Consider the following 13753-nt stretch of genomic DNA (forward strand, 5'->3'; position numbering starts at 1 on the left):
GACCCCAGGAAGGTGGCCCTGCAAGCAGCACAGCGGACAACATCAGAGGGCCGCGCGGGGGAAACCGCGACCTTCCCCCCCATGCCAAGCCGAAGAAGACACTCGGATCACCCCCACCCCTCCCACACGGTGGATACACAACTCAAAGAGTCTCAAAGCAAGAGTAGGAGAACTCAATGTAAAGATCCATTCCCAGTTGTGCCACCAGCCTCCCCTCATCTTGCTAAGGGATGACACAAAAGCAAGGAGGGGGCCCTGCGGGGACACCCAGTGAGAATCTGCAGGGCTTCAGGTTAGCCCACCAATCCAAGTGTGCATCAGACATGGGGCTGAGGCAGCCAAATATCCATTAAGCAGCGGCCCCCCTACAGGTGGGAGAGGGGTGTCGAGTGGGGACATTGCAGCCCTAATGCAAGAAATTCGGGACATGCAGGCCGACAGACTCGAAAAAAATGGACCAACGAGTGGACAAGATAGATCAAAAAGTGGATAGAATGGAAGATTCAATCCAAGATTTGGAGGCCTACCAATCCTCAGTGGATATTCTTGAAGCACAGATTGACACCAGACTGATGGCCCTGGAGAGAAAGGATGAGGAAAAGACCCTCAAAATGGACGACTGAACACAGAGCGGAGGAACAACCTCAGGATTTTTGGCCTGCCAGAAGTGGAGGGAGAGATGGAGAGACATTTGCCGAGCCGTCAAAGGAGTAGTCCACCAATTGTTTGGTGATGGAGCAGCAAATGAACCCACCATTGACAGAGCGCACAGGGCCAGTGGTAGAGCTGGAGGACCATGTTCCATCCTGGTACACTTTCACTACTATGCGAGAAAGGTAAAGATACTAGAGAAAGCCATTACGTCCTCCACCATCACATACAATAAAGCAATAATCTCAATCTTCCAAGACCTCTCCTCATTTACCCCGGCCAGCACGCGGATGTGTGCTCCGCTGACACTCTGGTTGAGAGACAAGGGGATACGATGCCGGTGGGGCTACCCAGTCTCTTTGACCGTTGAATACAAGGGCCAGCAATCCAAACTGAGCTCCAAAGAAGATATCAAGGGAGCGATTTGTGAATACATTGAAAGACCGAATTGCCAGATACAACCCTCCGGGGAGGCCACCGAAAAGAGCCGAGGGGATCTGTGAGAGACAGGTGACGGGTCCACGGCTCGAGGAAATTAAAAAATTGAACACTCCCAGCCACCCGGCGGCAACTGCATTTATGTCTAGATCAGAGGAGATAAACCCCAAGGAAAACCACAGAAAGGGTAGAGGGGGGAGAATACTGCAACCTTGTATAATATCCTGGTGGGGACCCATGGAGGTGGGAGGAGGAGTGGACAGGGGGGGGAGGGATCCTACCACATGTGGGGGTAGGATCCTGAGCGAGGGGTATGGAGCAGTTAAGGGCTTTCCAAGGAGATCATGGAGGGAGTTAAGGGGGGGGGACTCAATGAACAGAATATCTTCAAGAATTATCCCAGGGTGACCGAGCACCATGGTGGTTTAGTCAGGGACCAGAAACGGGCTGACGACCTGACTGGACGCTGGGGGAAACCAATAGGAGAGTTGGGAAAGGTGGGGCAGGGACGTTATGAGGGGGCAAAGGGGAGGTCATGGGCTGCAAAGGGGAGAGGAGGGACCCGGGAAAAGTAAGGTAGGGTTCAGTTGAGTGGTTTTGGGGACTTGGGGTTTACAATTCTGGTGGTTCAGTGCTATTGGCAAAGCACATTCAGGCTCGCAAGCAGTAGTGGCCAGACCAAGGGTGGAGGGTGGAACACATAGGACACCTAAAAGGATCTGGCTTCCCAAACACGAATGGCTAACACGCTACCAAACCCTGGTGATGGGCTCTCTAAATGCTAGAGGAGGTAACTCTCCGATGAAGAGATCACTCCTGTCCCGTGAATTATACAGATCCAAACTCAACTTGCTCTTTCTCCAAAAAACGCACTGGGTGAGGGGGAAAGAACCAGCACTCGGGAGGGGCAGGGAGTGAGGGGCAGGGGGGCACCCAGCCTCGTATATATCCAATAAGAGAGGAGTGGCCATCGTCATGACAAGGGCCCTGGGGTTCGAGGCAAAAGAGACACTGGGGGACCTGGAAGGTCGCTACCTATTTGTTAAAGGAGACATCGGGGAGTAGACCACTCCAAGTGTCGATGGGTACTAAATAACCTTTTGGGAAAAGTTGGGGATAAGCTGCAACTCTTTACAGAGGGCCACCTCATTGTAGGGCGAGACTTTTAAATGTTACCGGATCCCAGCAGAGATAGGAAGAGAATGGGCCCTCGGGAACACTCCCAGCTAGACGTGGCCACATGTGAGAACTTCCATAAAATTAATGGCGATTTGGGATTGGTAGACTCTGACCCCTTCACATTCTACTCACGAGTCCATGAATCCTTCTCAAGGATTGATCACATCCTGGTAGACAGTTTCTTGTTCAGTCACATTGAGGAATCCTGTGTAAACCTAGTACCCTGGTCGCACCACGACTTAGTGCGCATAGTGGTGGGAGACACCTGGGGACGCCCATGGCCAGGGAGGTGCAGTGTAATGATTCCCTCCTAAAAGATAAGGAAACTGCCCACGCAGTGCTCGCAGATATCATCACACCCTATGGGACACATTCAAGGTCACCATCCGTGGAGTTTTCATTTGGATGGGATCCCCCCAAAAATGTTTACATTTTAAAAAAAAAAAAAAACGTTTTACAAAAATTAAAAAAAGGAGAGGCAGTGACAGGAAGTCCTCCTTAGGGGGAAGATCGCAGATCTCCAAACCGGACAGGTCCTGGGCAGCTCCATCTCCCGGGTCCAGACTAGATCACTGGTGGCCCACAAAGCACAGTTGAAATAACTCAAGCTGAACAAAACCGAGAGGCAATTGCTCCTTCTCAAACTAAAATTATTATGAGAAAGGCGACAAAGCTGATAGAATTCTGGCCTGGAAGTTGAGGGAAGCTCAGAAAAGAAAAATGGTTAGGGCCATAAGAACCGATGGGAGGGGAATAGGGGGACCCACACACTACAAAACCACTAGCATGGGGCAGCTTTCAGACGATACTACGAACTATTATACAAGTCAGAATTTGACGAATCGCAAATAGAATTCTTGGCACAACTACCCATCCCAGGCCTACCCAGGAAACCACTCTTGACTTGGACGCTCCAATATCTGAGGAAGAAGTCACCCAAGCAATCAAATCAATGAAAGGGGTCACAACACCAAGCGTAGATGGGTTCTCAATTAAATTCTTTAAGCTCTACCGGTCTATCCTGGCCCTGTACCCTACAAGAATCTTTGATGCTGTATTGGAGAGGGGTGGGGATGGGGAACACTGCCTGAGTCAATGATGGGGGCCATTATATTGGTGCTCCCGAAAGAGGGTAAGGATCCGACAACGCTCATCTTGCCGGCCCATCTCCCTACTGAATACAGATGTAAAAAAATCCTGGCAAAGGTGTTGGGGAAGAGCCTCGAGGGAGTTATGCCGTCCCTGGTCCACGGGGACCAGGTCGGCTTCATTAGAGGGCAGCAAGGCTCCGACATTAGGAAGACACTAAACCTGATGCATTACGCCCAGGAGGTCAACCTAGATGCATGCCTCCTTTCATTAGACTCAGAGAAGGCTTTTGACAGGGTGGAGTGGAAGTATATGGCTATCCTCCTGGAGAAGATGGGAATAGGGGAGAACATCCGGGAAATGGGTGGGTGCACTATATAGGTCGCCGCGCGCACACACGTTCAGGTCAATGGGGAATGGTCTGCCCCCTTGCCAACTGACAAGAGGCACAAGACAGGGGTGTCCCCTGACCCCCATACTACACGCACTTACAATGGAACCCCTGGCGATAGCCATAAGAAAACATCAGGCAATAAAGGGGATCCAAAGGAGAAGTTGAGCACAAACTTTCCTTGTTTGCCGATGACATACTGGGGAATTTGGTGGACACCCCCGCCTCGCTCCCTTCGATGCTCACTCATTGACACTTTTGGGGCCTTCTCGGGCCTGCAAATTCGAATCAACAAATCAAAAATCAGTAATGCTGATCCAGGCCACTAACCAGTGCTTTCATAAAAGAAACCGTATGTTGGGAATAAGAGTTGAACAATCTGGGAATATGTATCTGGGGATCCAGATACCCAGGAATCTGGCAACACTCGCAACGGTCAACTATGAACCTCTCCTTACGGCCATTAAAATTGACCAAAACCGTTGGGGGACTCAAATACTCTTGTGGTATGGGCGAATAACAGTGTTGAAAATGAAAATACTCCCACGTCTCTTATACCCATTTACGGCCCTATCTATGAAAATCCCGGAAGCTTATTTTGGGGAACTTCAAAGTAGAGTGCAGAGGTTTGGCAAAATAAGGCCCAGAGGATTAAACGATCACTCCTCACTCATCCCAAGGAAGAGGGAGACTTCGGCCTCCCAGACTTTGCTCTTTATTATAAAGCAGCCCAACTACGAGTGCTCCTGGAGCATATGAGGGACGACCTGGGGACATATTGGATCTACGTAGAAGATATGGACACTCACTCAAAGTGAGGGATTTACTTTGGCTGCCATATAGGAAAATACTAAATAGGCTGAAGAACGACCCATGTCTGGGGGTACTATGGGCTCTGTGGAGGGAAGGGAAGAACACCAAGAGCTTATTCACCTGGCCCTCACCAATGACGTAGTGTGCAGCCCAGTTATCGGATTGGGGGCAAGGGATTCCGCAACTCGCAGGCATGGTCTGAGAGGGGTCTAGAGAGGGTGGGACAGTTCTTCAGAGAGGAGGCCTTCTTGGATAATGGAGCGGTAACAGAAGTGCTTGAGGGGGGAATAAAATCTCCATATTCGAATATCTACGACTGAAAGGTATCCTCACCAATCAGTGCTGGCGCAACAAATTGAAACGCCCACTTACATCATTTGAAAGAACACTGGACATGTCTGAATCGAGAAGGGGGATAGTGTCAAGACTGTATAAGGTATTTATCAGAACACATAATAAAGACAGGCAAACCTTTAAAAGGTTTTGGGACGACCTGGTGGGAGAGAAGAACTCAGAGGAGGCCTGGGAGAAGATTACATTACATGGGAATCTCTTCACAGCAGCCATGGAACACAACTTCAAGATCCTACAAGGGCAGCCTAGGGACCCCATGAGAATATCGCAAATGTTTCCGGGGTCTTCCCCACTATGTCACAGGGGATGTGGTGCAATAGGTTCTCGAGCACACATGTGGTGGCACTGCCCGTGGGTTCAATCGTACTGGCAAGAGCTCCAGGGCTAGATGTCAGGTTATAGAAGAGGTCCTTTCCTTGGACCCCCTCCAGATGCTGCTGCCCCCCCCACACCCCTGAGGGATTCCAAAACTTAGATTCCCGAGAATGTGGGAAGCTATGTTCAGGGCCGCTAGGGTCCACCCTAGCCCAGAAATGGAAGTGCAGGTCACTACCTAATGGAGGCGAATGGCTGAAGAAATTAAGGGATATATACTTGATGGAAAAACTGACGGCAATGGTGAACGACCCGATAAGCTCATTCATGGCAGACAGGGGCATGCGATAAGCCACTGGGGATGGGATGTACACTAGCGGGGTGCGGGGAGAACATGCCCTCCAGAGGTTGGAGTGAAGGGAAAGATGGGGGTGTGAGGTGCAGGGGGGAAAAAAAAAAAAAGAAAAATCGGAGAAAGGTACGAGGAAATTCAGCAGTGAACCAGGGGCTCACCAACATAAGAGCACAAGGGAAGAGGGGGTAACATGAACAGCCCTCCACCAAATAGACACTGGGCTTCATGCCAAATTTCACAAAACACCCTGTCGATGCAGTAAATCTCCATGGTGGCAGTGGAGATGCAAGGCCTAGAAGAGGCATTGCACAGAACCATTCATGGTTTGGTTGCAGGGTGTTAGGCAAGATTGTATGTAGTAAACCTGTGGGAGAATACACCAGTCCCCTTGGCAATTGGTAACCCAACCTTCGGTATAAGTCTGTACTACACAAGTTGGTAGAGTGACTGAGCAGCCAGGATTTTCTCAAGAGGGGTCAAAGTGAGCTGTAGTGTTGGAACAGATTCACAGTGACAGGTATTCAAATAACACTCATACTCAAGGTTTCTTGATAAAATATGTATTTATTCATTTAACAATCAGTTTTAAAATGAGCCTTTTTTAGAAGGGAGAAATATTCAACACTTTAATACATTTCAAAAATACCCTCCTTCAGTTCAAGGAAGTAAGTAAATACCCTTTTGGGACGGCACACAGCGACTTCCAACACCCAGGGGTGACTTCAATAGTTAGGACACTGGACATTAATATATCACTTTTCACACTTAAATTAGAATACTGAAGTTATGGCAAAAAGCAAAAGGTTAGGGAAGACAACAATGCTCAACACGTTTCTCAAACAGGTAAGCAGTTTAGACTCCCCCAATGCAATGTAGGTTAACCATTTCCCAGCTATACAAGTAAGGTATGTATGACTTTTTGGAGGGACAGTTAAATACAAAGTCAGAGGGTAAGAAGAGTCTGCAGTGAGCCAGGACAGCCAATGTCAATTGAGCAAAGTCTAGGGGAGCTGAGGCACTTTTTGAAGATAGGGAAACAGTCTTGCACAATGTTTAAAGAGAGTTTTGTTGTAAAAAGAAAATCACTGTTGGGCCACAAGCTGGGAGGATTGTGGAGGGCAAAGCTGCAAGCAACTCTGCAAAGGGCAGCAAATGCAAGTCTCCAGTGAAAGCAAGCAAGCTACACACAACAAGAGGCAAGTACCGCTAGTTACAGTACCTTGAGTCTGAAGAAAAGATTCCAGCTAACTTCCGTTCCTGTTGTAGTCCTGCAGATCCTGTTCCTGGGACTCAGTCATGCGGACAAGAGGGAGCATGCCTGCGGACTCCTGCAGGATGGTTCGAAGGGCGGTGGCAGCAATGGGCGCAATTCAGATCAGCAGCAATTCGCGGTTTCAGCTACACGCAAATAGCACCACCGCGGTTCCTGGACACCTTGTGGACTGTCCTTGCTTCTGGGGTCCAGCACTCTGCGGAGGTGGGTTGGGCTTGGTTAGTCCTGCTTCAAGGGAGTCCAGAGGATCTTCCTGGAGCTTGGGCCCGGCTTAAAGGTGATGCACACTATTCTGGTGTTCCGGTCTCCTGGCACTCGATTCCTGCAGCAGCAATGAAGTACAGCCAACAGAGAGAGGGGTTCCAGTCGAGTTCGTCTTAAGGCCGATTGGTCCCACCAACCCAAGGGGAGAAGTTGTCCTTTCTGGGCTTCTCTAGTCGATTAGAAATTCTGAGCTTCAGCACTGCAGCAGGGCTTCACCGGGCTAACCAACTGTCCAGGAGGGTGTAGCAAGCTTCTCTTCCAGTTTCTTCTTCGGTTCCTTCGGCCAGTGGTTGACTGCCTTCCTTGCAAAAGACCTTGCCTTTTCTGCAAGTCTCTTCCATTCATTCACAGACTAGCTGTCACTCACACAGCAGGGTGGCTGTCCTCAAAGGACAGGCAGCCAATCACCTTTGGGTGCACTCCTGTAACCAAGGAGACTAAGTACATGGAGTTTCAGGAACCTCCCTTGCTTCCTGCCCTGCCAGACACACTGGAGCCAGAGGCGGGTTTCAGCACTGAAGCCCGCCAAAGAAAAAACGAACAAAGGGACCAAACCTGGTTTGACGCGCAGAGTAAATATCAAGAAGGACCAACAAGAAATGGTGAAAAAAAGAAGACCAGGGACATTTTGACAAAATGGGCACCCATGGGTACAATACTGCAGCTGAGGATTCAACCTGCGGTAAAAACACACAATGGTAGGAAAAAATAAACCACTGTCACCAGCCATTAATTGTAGAAAGATTAACATAAAAATGTTACATGAGAAGGTAGACAAAGGGGATACCAAGTAACCCCTCCAGCACTCTATGTATGACAAGATAGTGTGTGCTGGGTCTACAAAGAGAAAAGCTAAGTCAATTTCACTTTACTACTCTTGGATACAGTAGTTTATCCAAGAGAAGGTATCTAAACCTTAGTAGAAATCCAAAGGATTTCTCTGCGACACTGCCCTGAGGTGTGTCACAATGTAAAAAGATGAAGAATATGGAGTTTATCAGACTACAAAACCGAAAGAAACACAGGGTTCAAATTAAATAATTCATGAGAGCGGGAAAAAGGTCACCCTCTCCAGGATAAAAATTAAAAGTCCTAAAGTCCAGCAAAAGAGCTGGGGGTCTCTGGGGTAGAAGGAATTAACACAGAATTGAGAATTAGAGGAACTAATTCTAAGGCACCTCTAAGGCAAGGTACCTAAGAGGTATTTTGCCTTTCCTTTTCTTCCCTCAAAAGCTTGGTCTCCCCAAACTCTGGTTCGCCCCAGACTGGATTATTGTAACAGCCTCTTTCTAAACCTACATGTCTCCACTCTCCGCCCTTTACAACTAATCCAGAACAGGACTGCAAGATTGTCCTTGGCCTCAAACCCTGGGATCGCATCCCTCCAGCCCTGAAATCCCTTCATTGGCTCCCAGTGGAGGCAAGGATGAAATTTAAAACCCTCTGCATGGTCCACAAGGCTTTCTGGGCCCTGGATCCAAAATGCCTTCAACTACCCCTCCGTAAATCTCTCCCCTCTTGAGCCCTTCGCTCCTCTACTTCCAACTCCCTCAGGGTCAGTCGTTTTGCAAAGAAACGAGCTGGGGGTAGATCTCGGTCTTCGGCTGGGGCCTCCTTTGGAATAGCCTCCTGTCACTTTGAAACTTGAGGAAAACCATCTCCGGGTTCCGGAAGCACCTCAAGACCTTCCTCTTTGTCTCTGCATTTGCCCCACTTCTCCCCTGTTGACCTGTTTCTTCTCTTGGCATTGTGCACCTGTCCACTCTTGTCATTCAGGCCCAGGACCTGCTCACCCTGCCGCACTGCCTCCAGGCCACCCCCTGCACTAGGGCTCTGCATCTGTACCCATACAGTTCCCCTCACCCTTTTCTTCTGCACTTATCAGATTTAACTTATCTGATTAACTTTCACCAGCCATTTGCTGGGTGCGCTGCCATGGTTTATCGCCCTTATTTATTTTATTTAATATTTATTCTGTTTTCTCTCCTCTGCACTTTCCACCCCCCCACCCCCATGCACTTTCCCCCCTTTTACCTTTTCCATGCAATTGCGCTTTCTTAAATGTCACTGGGCCTAGTAAGATCGCCGTTTTTCTCTTTCTTTGTTGTTTGTTCTCCCTTGTTTAGAAAAAATAGATGGAGTGGGGCAAAGGGATAGGTAAAGGTAGGGAGAATTGGGGGGAGGTCGTGCAGGGATTCTCCCCCCACTTTTTAAAAAAAAAAAAATCGATCAAAGTCATTTCTTAGGTGATTTAGTTCCAATTAAGAAGACACCAGCATCCCAACCCCCTCCCAAATTTCATTTGGGAATCACCGGTCTAGCTGTGGCACATGGTGTGAAGTTGGTGCATTGTATTATGGAGGCCAATGGTGGACACAAACAGTGAGGTGAAAGGTAAAGGGGTGTCTGCTGTGACCCCTTGTGAGGTAGCGTTATGCAAGATGGTGGGTATTCATATGGTGGTTTACTTTGAGGAAGGCTGGTATGATGTAGTTGAGCAGTCCGATGGAGAAAACAACTGCGTCTGTTAACAGAGTTCTTCTTTGGTCTACTTAAAGATAAGTCCAGAGCCAGAAAAAAAGACCAAAGACGACTTTACAAGAAAAAGCAGACACGAGGTGTCTCACAGCTGTGTATCAGAAGGCAGAGGAAGGCCTATTCATGCAGCAAACGGCCATAAAGCATCCTCTACCTAGTGCAAAGGAACATTTCCTGCCTCTGCTTGATGGTACATTGCCAAGCAATAATGAGTGCTATCGAAATACTAGAGTTAACTTAGTTAATCCTTCTGAGGCCAATACGTTGAAAATTACTAAATAGAGTCATAGCAGCATCAAATATTTGCAGCACTACAACATTGCAAAATCTGCATAAACAAGTTCTCTACATATAAGCCATTGCATCTCAACATTTTAAGTTTCAAATAAAACCGTACTTACTGTAAGCAAACTAGAAGAGCTGAGAGTATTCACCCAGTATTTGTTCCACAGCAGCTCAAGCAATTTACGATCCAAAGAAGATTTGAAATATGTGACTTCCAAAGCATAATACCTAAGAAAATAAAAGGATTATGGCCTTAGAGATGAAGTATAGTTTCAAAACGAGAAACAGTGGTGGATTCACTCAAATCTCTGAACCAAACATGCATTTCCATATGTTAAGAAGTAGTCCTTTTTTTAATCAAATTAGATCTTGCTTTAAAAAATATATATATATTTTTAATAACTAATTTTGTAAATGGTTGTTCCACCCATTCTGCTCCCCCCTCTGCGTCCTATACATTATCTTTTTAATTTAGTAACATGTTCCCCATTTTGCTCATCTTACTGTCTCTCTCCCTATCTGCGTTTGATCTCTTAAAGCAGGTTTGGTAAATTTTTATTTTTTGCTCAATTGACTGAAGACCGTTTCTGCAGCCCATACTTTTTAGCAGCGATCACATTCTAAGAGTAAACGATTTTCTGCTATTTGTTACACATGGGCATGTGCAATGAACACATGAGTATTATATACCCTTTGGTACCTCAGTTGTTTTGAGTTACAATTGTAGCACCGTCCACAGAGCGACATCTTCCATCCATTTTGAAAAGAATCTATTGAGTAGCAACCTCAAAAATGCTGGAATCCGATTGAAATGCAAAACTCCTTGTTAAGAACAAATATTCTTGAAACAGGAACACTGCAGTAGGGCAAGTTTGTAAAAAGAAAGAACACCCCCTCTGCACCCCCCCCCCCCCATTACATTTCACTAATACATGTTGTACAGCGTGCACAATGCAGGGAACATTAAGCAATACCGAAAAAAAGCTATAAAAAAGGTACAATGAAATAATAAATACTGGATATATCAGAACAGATTTCCTACCCCAGGTAATGCTCCCTCTACTGGATGTTCCTTCAACAGATTCCTCATCTTTGATATACCGATATGCTACTTGCTGTTTCAGAAACCTTTTAGGGTGCAGCGTCTATGTCCCTCAGTGGATTCCATTCCTGCACTCCGTTAGGACTGATTTTCGATATTCTGGCCTGGTGGACAGATGTATAGAAGGCCAATCTAGTATTGTAACAGGGACAGCTATGGGAGCTATAGCCAAACCAGTTCAAGGTATCAAGGTGAGTGGTCTAGGCTAAGTCTCAAGAGGTGGTGAGCTTGTAAGGAGTCCACACTGAGCACACAAAGTGCAACAGTCAAGGAACACACTTAGACAAACAGGTATAAACATACTTTACTTATGGCCAAATAACACAGTGAACAATTACTAACAGGTAATAATATCATACTAGTAATAGATACATATACACAATCACTGGAGTAGGGAAAATACATATCAAACCCCTGAAAAGAAAGGTACAGATTAGTATAAGCAGTACAGGTCCACAGAGATTCAATCATAACTTCAGAAGTCCATCTCTAAAATGTATGCGGCCTTGTGCCCAAAAGTTCAGCTAAGTTCCCTACAGTTTTGTGAAGCTGGAAAAAAAAATTATGGTAGGGTCTCAGGGGTCCAATAAACCGTTCCAAGTGTTATGGGACAAGTTAATCTAACTACCAAACAAGCTCCCTCACAGGACTGCTGATCACCTACAAGACAGGGCTATTGCAGGAGAGCAGCAGAACCTTCCAACTGGTCTCTAGCCTCCTTGCGGGTCTTGCATCTGGACAGTCTTGGTTTCTTCCAGGATCTCTCTAGAGTGGGTGCAGGGGTCCTCCTATCACAAAAGCCAGGTAAGAGCTTAGATTCCCACTAGCCAATGACAGATCAGGCCCACACACCCCCAGCTGTGGTCCAATCAGGACCACTGGCTACAAAACCCATGCATACCATCAGACATACTGGCACCAGTGTGTGGATTGGGAACAGGATCCCCAGCCCACTTCACCCTTATAGAATAATAATCTCCAGCCCACTTCCTGGCAGCTACACACATAGCCCTCCAGTAAAAGCCCCTCCTTCGCGGGCACTGGAAGTTCATATTAAAGAATTTTCCTGACAGGCCAGGAAGAAGGGTAAAACACAAGATAGCCAAAGGAGAAGTGAAAACCCTTGTGGCATGGCCATGTGTGACCACTAGCCACTGTTAGTAGCCAAACTTGGTGAACACAGTAAGCCTTAAACAAAATGCACCAAATAAAAGAGTAAAAAGTAACTGCTGCCACAAGATTATCCATTTAGCACACCCAGAGTAACCAAGAACCTCAGAGTGTTAGTCTAGGGCAAAACAAAAATTGTACCCCATTGTACTGCCTTGTACAATGCTAAAAAGTAGCCGCAAGTGATAAGTTACTAAAAGTAGTAACAAAGTAACACGACTAAGGGAAACAGTGCTTCCCAGTACTGACACCCTGAAGGACATATCAGTTTCCCCATGACAAATTAGCAAAAGCCAGCATAGTGAAGCTTAAAGCTTCACTGCACTGTAAAAAGGAGCAGGCCAGATACAAAAACAAAAGCAAAAACGTTTGAGGATACATAGAAATGGAAGGAAAGGTGCTGTAAAGAGAAATCTTTGCTAACAACGTCAACAGTGGTATAAATAGCACGCACTGCGCCCGTTGCCCAAGTTCTAGTTTTACCCCCTTTCGCACAGCCGAATTGAGGATACATAACCTGCATGGGCATTGAAAGAAGAGAAGTGTATTACTAAATTTACCCAGTCAGAGGGGTAGGCTGGGAGGGCAATGAGGAATCTGTGGAAGGACCATCCAGTAGAAGGAACATTACCGGGGATTAGTAATTTGTTCTAACGGATTGTGTCCTCCTACGGATTCCTCATCTTTGACAGATTCCCACAGCAATTAGATAGAAGGTGGCACCAGTGGATATTTGTTACTGGTTTATATTGTGCAAAACAGCCCTCCCAAATCTAGCGTCCTGACCAAACAAGGTGCCAGACAGTAATGTTTTAAAAGGTGGGCATCAAAGTCCAAGTTGCAGAATTACAAATGTCCTGCCCGGGCACACCGCTTTGGTGGAATGTGCCCTCAGACTTTCAAGGACCTCTTTCCCAGCCAAAGAATAACATTCTGAAATACACAGAATGATCCAGTTTGACAAGGTCTGTTTAGTTACGCTTAACCCAGTCTGTAACCAGTGTTACCAACAAATAGTTGATCGTCTTGCCCAACATTTGCCAATCTGGCAATATAAAAGTTCAGAGTCCTTTTGTGGACAAGTCTGTGCATCTTCTCTTCCTCCTGGAAAGAATGAGGAGGTGGATAAAATGCTGCCATGTTAAACTTCTATGTCAGATGGAATTCGAACACCACCTTGGGAAGTAAGGAGGGCCGAATCCTCTGGACTACCTTCTCCTTAGAAAATGTAGTGAAAGGAGGTTTACATGAAAAAGCCTGTAGCTCACGTCGAGCAACAGTGATGTCCACTTGGAAGATTGTCTTAAATGTCAAGAATCCGAGTGGACAGGAATGTAGAGGTTCAAATGGAGCACCCATCAGAAATGTTAATACCAGGTTTAGATCCCAAACTGGTACTATGAAAGGGACAGGTGGAAATATATTTGTCAGTCCTTTGAGGAATTGAATCACAATGGGTATTTTAAAATAAAGCTTGCGTTTAAAGATGGATAATGCTGACAGGTTACCCTTGGCTTTTGCCACCTGCCTGCCCCG

The 13753-nt window shown here is 46.7% G+C and overlaps 1 protein-coding gene across 2 annotated transcripts in view; it reads right to left on the bottom strand.

The window, feature by feature from the left end:
* COPS5 (COP9 signalosome subunit 5) overlaps window positions 1–13753 on the bottom strand; it is a 404773-nt gene that overhangs the window by 72137 nt on the left and 318883 nt on the right. For both annotated transcript variants that reach the window (XM_069621144.1, XM_069621143.1), the window contains one exon: window positions 10062–10173. In XM_069621144.1, the coding sequence (XP_069477245.1) occupies window positions 10062–10173 (112 nt within the window). The remainder of the gene's footprint in view (window positions 1–10061; window positions 10174–13753) is intronic.

The sequence above is a fragment of the Ambystoma mexicanum genome, chromosome 5q, assembly GCF_040938575.1.
Source record: "Ambystoma mexicanum isolate Mex_15411 chromosome 5q, UKY_AmexF1_1, whole genome shotgun sequence".
NCBI classification, from domain to species: domain Eukaryota; kingdom Metazoa; phylum Chordata; class Amphibia; order Caudata; family Ambystomatidae; genus Ambystoma; species Ambystoma mexicanum.